This window comes from Kryptolebias marmoratus, linkage group LG20 (assembly GCF_001649575.2).
Source record: "Kryptolebias marmoratus isolate JLee-2015 linkage group LG20, ASM164957v2, whole genome shotgun sequence".
Classification (NCBI taxonomy): Eukaryota; Metazoa; Chordata; class Actinopteri; order Cyprinodontiformes; family Rivulidae; genus Kryptolebias; species Kryptolebias marmoratus.
Window position 1 is genome coordinate 11,163,141 of NC_051449.1, and position 14,572 is coordinate 11,177,712.

At 40.0% G+C, this 14,572-nt stretch overlaps 2 protein-coding genes across 3 annotated transcripts in view; both read right to left on the bottom strand.

Annotated features, from left to right (window-relative positions):
• The window catches only part of arhgap21b (Rho GTPase activating protein 21b), a 34,601-nt gene extending 29,718 nt beyond the window's left edge, over positions 1–4,883 (bottom strand). The window contains exons 1-2 of one of the 2 annotated variants that reach the window (XM_017422436.3): positions 4,679–4,883; positions 3,008–3,205 (exon numbers count right to left, since the gene is read on the bottom strand). In XM_017422436.3, coding sequence (XP_017277925.1) covers positions 3,008–3,079 — 72 coding nt within the window. In that variant the 5' untranslated portion in view covers positions 3,080–3,205; positions 4,679–4,883. Of the gene's footprint in view, positions 1–3,007; positions 3,206–4,076; positions 4,653–4,678 lie in introns of those variants that run through there. The other variant, XM_017422437.3, reaches the window with a different exon arrangement.
• Positions 4,884–6,628: 1,745 nt separating this feature from the next.
• On the bottom strand, positions 6,629–14,037 carry prtfdc1b (phosphoribosyl transferase domain containing 1b). The gene is made up of 9 exons (XM_017422570.3): positions 13,887–14,037; positions 13,590–13,696; positions 12,123–12,306; positions 11,742–11,807; positions 9,849–9,866; positions 7,948–8,030; positions 7,706–7,752; positions 7,305–7,381; positions 6,629–7,223 (listed from the first exon to the last, which is right to left on the bottom strand). The coding sequence occupies exons 1-9, from the start codon at positions 13,938–13,940 to the stop codon at positions 7,176–7,178; spliced, it is 684 nt and encodes a 227-aa protein (XP_017278059.1). The 5' UTR covers positions 13,941–14,037; the 3' UTR covers positions 6,629–7,175.
• Positions 14,038–14,572: the final 535 nt, after the last annotated feature.

A 14,572-nucleotide genomic window follows, 5' to 3' on the forward strand; every position in this document is an offset into this window, starting at 1 on the left:
AAACGAAATAAACATTTGAAATATATGAGTTTGTATGTAATGTATGAATATAATATACAAGTTTCACTTTTTAAATGGAATTACTGAAATCAATCTACTTTTTCATGATATTCTAATTTTATGACCAGCACCTGTAGACAAACCAACAGACACAGGATGATTGTTAGAAACTTGATCATTCAGATCTACAGTTCTGTCACAAGCAAACTACTTTTATTCCTCGTAATTTAAACAAGCAACATGCTTCTTGTTGCTTGTTTTCATATTGTGCCAACAGTGAAAACCATCTCTCTTACTAAACTGAAATCTTTGTATCTCATAAAAGGCAGACACAGGATTAAATAAGCACATGCAGCTGAGACCTGCAGACTGTGATGCGAACTCAAATACCTCTGTGATGCTTGCAGCGTGCCTTTATAATCTGGCAGATAATCAGTGATATCATATCAGACACAAGAGCCCTAACAAAGTGTCATTTACTGTCCAAACAAAAACAAATGAAAAAGAGCTATATCATTATATAAGTATATTATTATTACTGCTGTCCTTGTTTTCCTGGTGAGGGTTGTGACAAAACACTTAATTTTTCTTACAAAGTTGCCCAAAACTCCTCACTCAACATGCATATTTTACCAACTTTCTGCAACCAAACAAGCCTTACTTATATGACAGGTTCCTGTTCATAGATGTTTAACCAACTATGCTTAAACTTATTGTTTCTGTCTTAAACATGTTTTAACAATCAACCAGTGTTGGTTTGTGAGAATCAGATTCATTGAGCTGTTGTTCAAACAGAAAAATCACCATCGGCTCGTTTTGTTAATTCATCCCTACAGAATCGCCTTTCTATCTCCGTCTTATTTAAACAAGACAAGAAGAGCGTCCCAGGCACGCGTTTCAGTTCAAAGCGCCGACAAGAGGAGAGACACTGAATCACACAGCCCGTCGTTCTCTCCAGAGACACAGCCATAATACAACAGGAAGTTGCAGACTTCTTCTATCCAATTGAAAGTCAATTTTCCCTTCCGATTGCCATTAGTCAGCCATACGATGCCTGCGTGGAGGGGTCTGTAAAAAGGCAGCCCTCCTAAATGAGATAAACAATGAGCTTTAATGAACCCAAGATTGTAGGGACAAGAAGGGAGCGGGAGATGGGGTCGAAGCCCTTCTGCATGTCTAAAAATAGCTTGTGCGTTCTTATTTAAAATAACTGATTTTCCTCCATACTCATTTCTTTTGCACAAATGGAAATTGAAAAGCAGATATAATGAACTACGATCCTACGACTAAGCATAGAAAAATACAAAACTAAACTAAAAACCTCTGTGCTTCTTACTCCATATCAGACTAGAGGAGTCCAAGTTGGAGGAGGACTTTGTGCCATTTGAATTCAGCTGCAATGTTCGAATACCATGCACTATTCAGCTGATACAGCAGACAGACCCTCCAGTGTAAAGAGGGGGGAGCAAAAATAAAAAACAAAACCATTAGCAATGCTCCAAAACAAATTTCCTGAATCAAACCTATTGTGATATTTTTATCATTATTACTTAGTTTTTAAGAGTTTGTCAGCACAATGCGTAAACAAAGAGTCATGCAGGTGAAAAGTTCATAAGCTGACTGGTATGAAATTTTAAGCCAAGGCAAAAAAAAGAGAGAGAGAGCCCTTTTAGATTTATTTGTGCGTGTGATAAAGCATGTAATGAAGTTGTGCCTTTTATAGAATCTCTATTACATTAATCCTAACAGAGTTACAGGCTGAGAATTGCAAACTGAGCTTTTCTTTGTCTTAGACAAAAACTTGTCTCCACTGCTTATTTACACCAGAGGCAAAAAAACACGCTTTCTATGGAGGAAGGAAAAAAAAAAGGAGAGGCATGTCTCAACATAACTGATCTCAATAAATCGAGGCTCTGGCTTTTTTTTTTTTAAAGGCTACACTTTAAAATAAAGACCCACTTATGAAGCTCTGAAGGCATTAAATCTACAATATCAACTTTGTAATAAACCACGATACCAGAGACTTCAGGGGTGTTCCAAAACTTCTCAAAATGAACATGTGAATCGGTTTGTGTGGTAGCTTGATTAGAGGGACGGCTAAAAGGAGAAGTTTCCACATGTACTGAGGCTTCGCCTTCATGCTACCAGACATAAATCAGGTACTCTGAAGTACTCTGCTATTTGTGCTATGGGACAGAAACTCTGAACAAATGTGCAAATGTGTTTGTCTGTTACCAAAATATCTAATGAACCACTAGACGGATTTTAATGAAACTTGCAGAAAGTAATCACTGGGTGTAAATCTACAACTGATTATCTTTTGTAGTCACCCTGATTCAAGATGGCAGCCAACTGACCCTAAAAACGCACAAAAATGGCTATAACTTGGTCAATTTTTCCGAAACTGAGCTAAAATTTCATATGGAAGAAGCTGATAGTTATCTACAAACATGTACTCCGAGAGTCACATCTTGAAAGATGATCTTATTCTCAAACTTTGACATGGAAGGCAGCAGGCGATATGCATTTCTTCAAAGAATGTTATGCCTTTAATTTCAATATAGTTAAAATGCATCTACATGGTTGATACAAAAAAGGCATCTGAGTCTGTTCAATATGAGTAACAGTGGGGTAACAAACAAATATATGACAGGCTATTCCAGATAAATAAGCTCAGATGATATATGTTGTTTGCCTGGACCACAGAGTGGGGCATCAAGTATAAAATAAAGATCTTCTTGTGGCTGACACACTTTCAGAGGAGCAGATGGTCTGGTATTACAGGGGCCACAGCTTACAAATCTGAGGCAGGACGTGAACAAAGTGCTTCACTGTCTGAACTTTAATTAAACTTTTAATTCCACTTACAGGCTGCAAACAAAAGGTTTTCTCGTGTGTTCGTTTACAATGATCAATGATCCCCACAAACACACGTGCCTCCTCTCTCCTCCTTTTACAAACTATATGAACCTAGTCTCTTTAGTGTTATTGTTATTCACGCGTTTACCTCACAGAAAGAAGATCTTGCCCGTTGCCTGTCATCATCTTCACAGGAGTGAACCCAACGCGATGCCATCATTCAGCTTTGATAAAAATCCTCTCGTCTGCGAACGCCCACATTGAAAAGCTAAATCCAGCGAGATGGCACAAAAAATATCTTCCCCTTTAGTTTACACCTCCATTTCTGCTGGATTTCTTAGTCCACCTGTAAAAGACAGTAAAGAGACATTATTAAAGTATTCAGTTTAGCTCCATTAAAGGCAGATTTGTGAATCCAGTAGATCCAACGCAGCTCAACAAAGCTCTGCTGTTGAACAATATATGTTCAGTTCTGGACATACAACATTTTTAAACTTGTTTTTTTATTTTTTCCCAAAACTTTCACTTTCAGGTGAACAGGAAAAGTCGTTATGCAAATGTTGGGGTAGTGTTTGAAAGAAAGAAAAAAACTAATTAACAAGGTGACTAAATGGGGGAAAAGTTATGCATTTCTTAAGACAGATCACCAGGATTACAAATTTGCATAAACACACAAACCTTACTACAGTCAGACTTAAAAGAAACATGTTATAAGATTATTTATAAAGGTAACATGTTTAGATTTTCAAATTAAAACAAAATTAGGAAGCAATAAACTTACAAATGCTCATGAAGCTAATTTTATTCATTTTTAAAAGCATGTTTTATTTAAGTTTACAAGACCGGCGCTCATACATGAGAGGAAAAAAGGTATTTTATTTGCATTTTAGAGTTTAAAGCTTTTAATTTAATAGAAGCTGAACATTTCAGTCTCTTAACAGGAGGTAAATATTGTACATGACATTGCAATAACACTGTTTTGTAATTATATTTTAATTATACAGTAGTATTTGCTGTTTGTACACAATGCAATAGTTAATAAGCGTAAAGACATATATTTGCGAAACATCATATTCAATGGCTGGACCTGGTTTTATCTAAATAGGCTCAATAAATTAAAGTTTGAGTAGATTTTAATAAACAAGTAGATGACGTTACCATTACTAAACTTTGCCATGGGATACTGATGAGTGGATATATAGTATTTAGTTACTCACCTCGTCTCAGAGTAATGTAACACAACACTTCCATACAGGTTTAGTGTTGATTCGGGTTTTAAAAAGAAAGCATTACTCATAAACAAACTATTTGTTGTTGTGAGTAGGTGAACAACAATGAGAACGCTGGGCTCCGCGGTATGAATGGCGAGCAACAAGTGGTCCACAGGGGTGGGGAAAAAAGCTCGATGTTTTATAAAATTACATCCTCCGAAAACGTACGAAAACCGGCGTTTACAAAGTACAAGGCGTCTCGGCGTCCTGTGCCGTCTTGATCGGATAAATAAACGGGATGTATCGCCTTTTGGGAGGCTGATTTTGGGGGATCGATGAGAGGCTACGAACGCAGCGTGCCATCCGACCTGTTGTTCTCCTCGGGGTTCAAAGAAACCAAAATAAGGAGCTTTACTTTTCTTACTGTTAGCTGAACACTATCAGGGAAAAAAGTCTAAAACCCCGCGTTGAAAGCCGTGTTTTATTTCTACGCCACTTACGCGGTGAAAGTACTTTTAAATCGGCTGAAACAAGAAGCAAAGTATCTGGGGCAACGGGTTGCTAATGGTTAGCATCGGTGCTAACGGCTGGAGTTTTAACAAAGTTACCTGTGTAGTTCAGGAGCGTCTCTAAAGTCGGACAAAAGCGGCGGCGGCTATCCATAAAGGCGAACAAGCGAAGTAAAAACATCGCGGGTTTCTTGATCCGTGCTCGTAATTTCCTTAAAACGACTTCCCCGTGATTATTCAAAACCGACTCAGTCAGTAGAGGCGCATGGTGCAATTTCTTTTTTTTTTTTTTAACTGGATTTTTTTTTCCTCCCAGCTTTCCCGACTCGCAGGGAGTCCACCTTCGGTCAATAGGACACTGTCGACCAATCAGAAGCGGCGTTGTAGTTCAACCCAGCCAATCAGGCGAAGGTTAACAAAAAAAAATCCACCGCAGCTCTAAAAGTTTGTTGTTGTTGGGTTTTTTAACCGTTCTTCAGGCGCGCATTAGATTATAATCCCCGAAAGGATTAGGAGATATCACGCGCATACACGCTCCGAGAAAACCGCGTCGTAGTTGTGTCATTTCACCGCAAACCACTGGCGTTTGTACACACAACAAGGGTGAACGAGAAGTCACATGCTGCGGTTCAGAAAGAGGCCATGTAGATGACTGGATGTGGAATAATCACACGCACCACACTGAATTTTTATCTTAATTTCTCATGAGAGCGATTATCCCCTGAGCATACAGCTGAAAACGTAAAGCCCCCCTTTTTATAACTACATATATTCAGAGGGAGACTGTTGTTGTAGGCTATAATCAGTGCTCAGATTCTCAGGGCTCAGACAAATGCCTCTTTTATGCGCCTCCAACATAAGGGGCCACCTGTTCTTGGATTTGGTAGCTTTTGTTGCAGAGGTCAGATTGGGGGGGGGGAGACTTTCACAAGGCTGTCTTGTCCAGCCAGTACTACTTTCAGTCTGAATATAAACAGAAAAAAGGAAATACTGAACTAATCTGAGTGGTAGGAAACTGAACATTTCTTTTAATTGTCACCATAACTTCTGAGAATAAGCATCTGACGAATACACTGGTACTAACTATGCATTTTGTCATCAAAATTAATCTTTTAATCTTTTGTTTGTGTGTGTACTTTAACATTTTAGTGCTACTTTGGAGAATTAGCTTCCCCCAGCAGCTAAAATTAAGATTAGGGGTCCCCAAAGGGTGGACCGCGGCCCTGATCTGGATCCAAATTCAGTCTTATCTGGACCCAGATTTGTTGGATTTCAGTAAAAAATTAATATATATATAGTTTTTTACTTGCAAGTAACGCAACGCAGCTCTTCTACCAATTACAGCGATTCATTTTAGGTGGCGCAGCTTTTCTAGCATTTACGGTAATTCCCACGCCCGGCCCATGGTTTCTCTCTGCAAACAGAGGTAAAGGCATGAAAAGACAACAATTAGGAGGACTTTCACTAAAAGAGAATATAAATATATATATTCTGGCATTTTGCTAGAGAAGTAAATAACCTTTAGGCAGACCTAGTTGAATTTTAACTGAAGACCACCGATCTAATAAAAATTATCCGCTGAAAGCTTTGATCAAAACGTCCATGTTAGAGCCAAATTCCCCTGAAAGGTCAGAATCAATTAGCTTTAATCCCTAATAGAGCTTTAAAACAAAGAAAAACACATTTTGTCTCTATGGCACAAAATGTTCCCGCCCAGAAGAACAGGCGTCATGAATCAGGTGTAAACAATGAGCTCAGCAGCTTTGTCTCCCTTTTTTTTTTCACTAGTTCATATGAAGGTGACCTTTTTTTTTTAAATAAAAAAGTAATGTGATGTTACGTATTGTGGCTTTAGTTAAAAAAAACTGCAATCTAGTAAATGTAAAACATGTAAAGATTGTGCAGAAAGAATTATAAACTCCCTTTTAAACACTAGCAAATGTAAAACATAAATAAAAGGCTTTTCAGTTTTGTGAGGTTCACCAAATTCCCAAAATCACAAGTGGACATTCATTTCTTTAGTGGCGCACATCTATAAAAACACACAAAATTATTAAAAATACTTTATTAAACCGTAAACTGTAAAAAAAAGAAGCAGAGAAAAGACAAAAGTATCCCAAATCAAAATGGAGTAAAGAGGTAGTTAATGCACATAGTTTTGAGAACACTATAGTTTCCCCCTGAGCCTTGACAGAAGAGCTCCCTAAAACTTTACAATGGCAACAGAGAAGACAACGTAACAAGAAAATGGTTTGTCCTATATAAAAAAAACACTCCTATGTTTCACATAATACTGACTAAAAAGCAGCACAACAGAGATGGTATTAGTAACGGAGTCAGATTTACAAAATGAGCATCGTAGTGGTAAACATGTGAGTCACTTTTCTTATCACAAAAAAGAAAATCCTATTTTGCTACCATTATCTGATAAATGTGGTATGTTCTCTTGCCAAACAAATGTGCTTGAAAGAAGAAATTTTACTAGTATGCTGGAGATAAGATGTTATCACGGCGAAGATATGGGAATGGCAACTCCAGGGAGACGTCTGGGCTTGCTGGAAGAGGGCAGATGTGCACAACGGTCCTGTTTGTTTCTTTAAATTTTATATTTCTTCTTCCCACTGTCGCTGATCACACATATATGCTAAAGGAAAAAAAAAGGCCCAATCAATAGATCTTCTAAATAAAGTCATTGTTGTCTTAAATGAAGCAGACACTGACTTACATTAAGGTCTCTGAAATACTCATTGTAGTCCAAAGCGTATCCAACCACAAAACGATTGGGTATCTCAAAGCCGACATCTATAAGGCAAGTATTAAACGTGAAGGTTTTCCATTGTTCACTCAAACCCATGTTCCAAACCAGGGGTGGCAAATCCTGGTCCTCGAGGGCCACCATCCTGCAGGTTTTACTTGTTCCTCTGCTCCAACACACCTGATCTGAATCAATGGGTGATTAACAGGCTTCTGCAGAACACGAAGAGGTGATTTAACCACTGAATCAGGTGTGTTGGAGCAGGAAAACAAGGAAAACATGCAGGATAGTGGCCCTTCAGGACCAAGATTGGCCACCCCTGTTCTAAACTGATGGGAACTGACTCAAAACGTGCTTCGTCACATACTTACAGTCGGGGACACGAGCTGACCTATTCTGTACTCTCTTCACCAGCAGTCTGGGAAACAAAGAGATATCTTTAACAGCACAGGTTTCCCAATTGTCTATTACGACATCAGCAGACAGCATTGCTTTTGAAAGTCTGCGTCATCTGCTCTTTGGTTCTGATTTATTATGTTTCAGTCTAAACGGTGGAAACTTGAATGATTCACGAGGCAGGCCAGCAGGGCTGGGTTCAGTTCGACTTCCTTACCCCGCCACTTTGATCATTTTGGGTCTGAAGGCCTCAACGTGCTTCAGCAGAGTCTCCATTGTCTTTCCGGTGCCCACGATGCCCTGTGAGGGGATGGAAACACAGGGCTGAGTAAGCTGATAAATGCTAAATGTGGAAATACAGACAAAAACAAAGTTTTACATCATAACGAAACACAAGTAAGATAGAAGTTCCCTCACTGTCATGCTGCACCTAGATTACGAAACTGGTAATATTTTCCTTAATGACTTCCCGGCAAGCATGTGATAATTTACACAAAACTACTTGTGCAATATAAACATAAAATCATTTGAAAAGAGCCATGTTTTACGTAAATAAGCCTGTGTATCATTACCATATAAGGTGCAGTTTACTGTTTAGCGAACCTCTGTTACTTAGTGTCACAAAAATACTGTTAAATACAATCAAGACAGTGAGAAGGGGTCTGATTTACACATTCTTCAAATAAATATGACGTTAAAAGTCATATAATCGTCACTGTAATCGACATACAACTACAGGCAATTCTCTAAATCAAACGTTAACGGTAGGATTTCTTTTTCTCTAAAATAGTATAATTACATCCAAGTATTTATTAGTCAGTCAAGTATTTAGAGTCAGTTTGTAATTTTGCAACAAAGCCTCTCAATTAAACCAGAAAAAATAATAATAATAATTAGGCATAACCTCGTTGATACTTTGGCGTAGTATGAGATCATGAGAGCGAGATCCTTCAACGTCAGCACATTTAAATATTTCTGACATAAAGACAGAATATTTATTTACAGAAGTAAGTACTATATTGAAGTTTTACTTTTGTAATGATGTCATATATTAACATATTTTCAACTATATGCAAAAGCTCAGTGGCTGCTGTGAACCACTGCTTTTCTATCTTAATATCGTTGTAATACTTGTACCTAATTTCATTGTTCTAAAATACTGGGCTAAGTGATATATTACATAGCTGACAGATGACAAAAACAAACCCATCCCACCTATTCAAATTAGATTCTCTGGATTGGTATGACAAGTTTTGTACTTTCCTAAACAAGTAAAAAAAAAAAAAAAATTACAAAGTACATTCCCACGTATAATGTCTTCATTACTAACACAATATAACGCTCATTGGGCAGGTAATAACCAATTTCATATATAAATGAGCTGACTGTGTTCAAAGTCAGCCAAATATTACAATGGCAATCCTGAGTCAGACATGTAAATTTGTCACCTGTAAAAAAAAAGGAATGGGTACAAACTGTAACCTAAGAGATGAGTCACAAAACACCACATAATAAACACATATAAGCCACATTTGGTTAACAAATATACGACAAAATACATACTATACCATTGTTGTAGTTGGGTTTTTTTTTGACAATTTTATATGTAAATGACTCATGGCACATTTTTAAAATTGAATCAGGAGGTTTTTAGACACTCTGACATGAAAAACAAGCATATTAGTAATTTACAAAATAAATTGGGATTTAATGTTGTTTTTATAAAGATTCAGCAAAACCTGAAGTTATGCCACAGATGACTTTTTGACAAAAAACTGGACCGCAGTCTCACTAAGTAGTCTCTGTTTATAATCATCATGAATGACCTCTTCAGTTTCTTCACTGAGAGGACTTTTTTTTTTTTTTATCCGTTTCTAGTGCACCGACTCCTCATATTGGGTTCAGTTATCGTGTTTACAGAGCAGAGGCAGTTGTAATGCCTGAAAAACAGCCCTCTGGTTTCTTGAATGTAGGTCGGCACAATTTAAAAGTTTCCTCACGTTAAACTCGAGTCCCGCAGCGGAAAGCAAACTTTAAATGGCCCCTCTTGACCCGGATCACGACAGCACACACACAAACGGGGCTGTTTTGTAAGGAGTAAAAGCAAGACTGACTCACCTCCACGATGAGTACGTTCTTATGAGGGCATGTTGGGGAGGAGAGAGACGAAAAGGATTAGAAATAACTAAACAAATACACTTTGACATCCATAGATCAACTATACACACACATTTGATGATAACACATGCAACAATGTGGAAAGACGGGGAAAAAAAAAAGTTGGGAATTTTGAGTAAATAACAGCTGCAACAAGTTTCTGTTTCACACAGAAACAGAAAGGAAACTGAAAACAAACCAAAGGGAGTTTTTTTTTTTTTTAGCTTCATTTTTAGATATGACTTAATGCAGAAGAACTCAAACATCATCAGAGCCACACCCAAACAGCCCCAGCGTTAGTAATGGTTTTTAAATAACCGTACGGTGAGTGTATACACGAAATGATGACAGCGACAGAAAACATCCGCGTCGTCGAATAAAAATCCTTTTTTGTCCGCGGGGCTTTGAATGTCGCACCGAAACAGCTGAAATCCCACAAGAGTCTGGTCAACGGATGTTTTCCAAAGTCCCAGTCTGAGCTCCACTCCGACTTATCTAGGTTAAGATAAAACCTAAAACTCCTCAGCCGCCTGTTTACTCTAATTTCTCAAACAAAGGGTTTGTTCGAGCATGTGGTCGCGTCTTGTTTAAGCCTCATTATCCCCGCGGACCTATTCAGGGTGAAGTGGACCCGGGGATAATAATAAGCTAAACACTTTATTTAAAAACAGAAAAGGGGGAAGCAACTCCCCACAATTCAGAGCATGAGGGATTTACACAACGCCGCGCTCACTGTCACACAGCAGCACGGCTGAATCGAACTGTCAGCGTGAGCTTGGGAACGTCGCACGGACGAGTGAAATACTGCGAGGAAAGCAGACGTCGGTGACTCGAATGTCCTATTCATGTTTCAGGTATTTCTGTCTGCACGGCACACCTCCCTGCAGGGTGTGCAAGTGACCAGCAGAAAGACGCGTGACCGTGAATGTGCGGATAAGCGGATTTATATCAGGCCTGTGTAGTAATAGTGATTCACCTCTGCACACACGCAGACGTGCACAGATAAAGGCTTTGATTCAAAGTGGCACGAAGTGATTCGAAGACAGAGTAAACAATATTTAAGACGGTACTTTGGGGCTTTATTTTTGGAATATTTACATGAACATCAATTCATTGTCTCCTGCAGGATTCCTGGTCCTGAATTTACTTTTATATCAAAGAAAATGATCTGCTCACCTATACATTTTATATAAATTTATGACTTTTTTGTTAATAAAAGAACTAAGTGGTTTTTTGTTTCTCAAATGTGTAGCTGTTAACTCCCAATATGATGTAAAACTCCTCAATATTTCACCAAAAAAAACAAAAAAAACAAGGATAGCTTCATAAAACATTAGTTTTCTCAAGTCCAAATGAAGAAACAGTCTTGAAACCACCTAATATGATCTTGTGACCTGCCTCAGTGTCGATCGAGATACTGTCAGGGGACAGAATCCTCCCTGTCAGAGCTTAAAACCAGCCAGGGCGCGCTCACAGCCCATGATTACGTGATGACAGGGAGCTGAAGAGCTCAGACCACCGTCATCCTGATCCGTGAGCTCACCGTGTCGTCACACTCGCACCAGCTCCACATTTTACTCCCCGCTGAGATAAGGTGGAATAAACCTTTAAAGGACTGAATTAGAACAGCTGGGATCTGATTACTGCTGTCAGAGTCTGCCATCTTTGATCTGCCGTCCCATCAGGCAGGAGGAGGAAGCAGATTAGAGAGAAATGCTGCCCTCTTGAGGCCGATGTGTCCAGATTTTTAAAAAAAAACTCCCTAAACTACTTGGATGACTATGATTTTATGTAATGCATGCATGTGTTTATAAGGAAAACTGTTTTCAGTGATGATGTCAGTGAGAAGACTACCTTCCCAGTTAAAAAAGACAAATCCTCCGCTCCGAGGATGTGTAGATCTTCCGTCGACTGGTCGTTCTGTGGAGATAAACACGTGTTTTCATGAAGTTAGGCCCAACTGTTGGACATTTAGGCACAAAAAACGCTGCAGATAAGAATCATTTCTGCACATAAAACAACTAAAAGGATCATTACTTCCTTTCTTCCACGCGTGAAAACACCACATTCCAAGCAAAGTTACACAAAGATGCTACTATCGTAACGTTGCATAAAGCGCAACAAACGCATCTTCTGACTGAGTCATGGGACTCTGCCGTCATGGCTGATGGTTGAGACGGACGCAGCGCTCCCCCGCGCGAGCAGCCTGAGGGCCAAACCGGCGGCGAGCCTCACCAGGTAGCTCTTGAGCCGGATGAAGTGGACCCTCATGAGGATGGTGTGCTCCGAGGTGCAGCTGAGGGCCTTGATCTGGTCCACCAGGTCGGCACAGAACTGGTAGCCCCCTTTCAGCACACACAGAACCACGATGTGGTGGTCCCCCAGGTCGTCCATGATGTTTCGGGCAAGGCGCTCTGTCCTGGAAACAGCGAGGAAAGGGAGGGGGTCTCAGTGTTTATGAACAGAAGCTCCTCTCAGTACTTTTAGAAGATTTAACACAATAAACTGCTCTGTTGCCGTATTTTATTATAAGCTAGATAGTTATTACAGAATATATACTATAATTGTGACCCGCTGCTGAAAGGTGAAGGGGGACAGTCATGTTTTCATGTGTGCATGTGTTTGAATGTTACCACAAAATGTCAAAAACCACGGAGCAAGCCTTTAATGAAACTCGCAGAAAGTCTACAAGTGATTAACTTTTACTAAATTCAAGATGGCTGCGAACACTGAGCTACACTTTGGTGCGGCTGCAGCTGAGACTGATCCCAAACACGTATGAGTGGTAATAGATCTTTGTTTAAAAAAAAAATCTATCGATAACTATTTGCAGTCGAATATGTCTGTTTGCAAAAGATCTCTTAAAACCAGTGGACGGAACTTTAAATGTCAACTAAATGTAAATACAACTCCAAATGTTATTTATAATATAAAAAAAATGTCAAGTTTAGTTTGCGTCTTTTCTATTTTGAACTCCACAGCCAGGAAAACCAGATCAGGGTGATGTTGGTGGGCGAGTGATGATGTAAGTATGAATAAACTGAACATTAATTTTACACTTTCTCTCAGTCTGACAACTTTAACTGAACATGTTCATTTCACCCCCTGATGGATCCTTATACAGTAGTCCCTGGATATATTTGTGAAAACCACTTCTGTAATAAAAATTATTATATTTATCCTGCAACTATGTGTCCAGAACAGGAAGGAATGTTTCGATGTTTGTTTGTCTGGAAGCCAACATGTGAGCCTGTAAACACGAACATTTGTGTAAAGCCTGGAAGAAGTTGGACAACAGATCAGACGGTCCACACTTCTCGAGAACTCACCTTCCACTGAAAAGCATTACTGTGAAAGAAATGTTTCATCATTTTTAAATACTGAGGCCAGTAAACTTCTCTTATCAAAAAACACAAACATCACATGTGACATATGTGAAACACATATTCTGCACGTTTCCTGTATGATTTCCCACATAAACATGTAAATAATATTAGTTAAATTATGTGTTTTAGTCAATGAACTGTCTAGTTGACAAACACACAAATAATATTAAGTCCAAACCAAAGAAAAAGTCCATTTTATCTCCCTGATCTTCCCAGGACCCAACACACAGTCAACAGAGAGCTTGTTGCGCAACAAGTAGGAGGAGAGGAAACCCCCACCATCTGATCCCAGCTCCTCAGTGTCGGACATGTCTACCTGTCCATGATGACGCCATGAGGCACGATGACGCAGTCCAGGTCTCCGGAGTAATGAGCCGGATAGCTGAAGAGGTCCAAGCTGTAACCTGGCCAGTCGTCGCCGATCTGGGAGGAGACAATCACACATGCACAGCGGCTCATTTGTCACAGAAACCTGCACGCTGGGGTCACAAAGCGTCTGCAGCAGAAACACGAGAAAGGGAGAAAGGAAATCCACGCGGCGCGCCAAAGTTCGGGCTGAGCGCGCGCGCGCGCGGTGCGCATCCCTGACATGATCGCCCGCTCGTTCAATTACCACAATGCCCTCGTGTCTTCTTCTTCTTCCGGTCTGAACGCCAACCTCTGCCATGTTGCCTCCCCGCCGACAGAGGAAAAAGACAGGCTCCTGCGTGAAGTAAAGTTCTGGTGAGAGGAGGAGGAGAAGGAGGAGGAGGAGCCCGGCTCTGTGTGCGCTCCTGCGCCGCGGCCGCCAGGGGCGCTGCGACACCACATTTCATTTCCATCTCCAGTTTCACCAAGAAAAGAAAAAAACAAGTCTTGAGTGTTGCTTCTCCTCGCAGGGGCCCCCCACCTTTCAGTCAGGCTGCTCAGGGGTCAGAGGGGGTAGAGGGCGGGTTCTGCAGGCCTGAGCTGTTGTTGTTTTAACTCTGGTGTGAGAAGCAGAGTACAGACAAAAAAAGGTTGGATGTGAGGGGAAATTGGAAGAGCAGAGCTCGATTCTTCTGGAAATACTGTTTTAAAACAAGCATAAGCATGAACTGTGTCTGTCTGCACAGAAACACGACACCCAGATTGAAGTCTCCTAGTGCTTGTGTCTTGTTTTTGTGTTTATTCTTTGTCTTTCTTTTGCTGGTTGTTGTTTCGACTGCATTTTAGGTCAGCTGTTCTTTTCAGTCATTGTCTGTGTTTTCAGCCATGTGCCGTGTCCCTGCAGTGTGTCAAAACGTCTTTGGGCAAGACCCTGAACCTCCACTGCTCCCA

Excerpts from the sequence above, each read along its gene's own strand:
- prtfdc1b (XM_017422570.3), bottom strand. The coding sequence starts at position 13,940 with ATGGCAGAGGTTGGCGTTCAGACCGGAAGAAGAAGAAGACACGAGGGC. Across the intron at positions 13,697-13,886 it reads GAAGACACGAGGGCATTGTG|ATCGGCGACGACTGGCCAGG; the intron begins GTAATTGAACGA and ends GTCTCCTCCCAG. Across the intron at positions 7,753-7,947 it reads AAAATGATCAAAGTGGCGGG|ACTGCTGGTGAAGAGAGTAC; the intron begins GTAAGGAAGTCG and ends TTTGTTTCCCAG.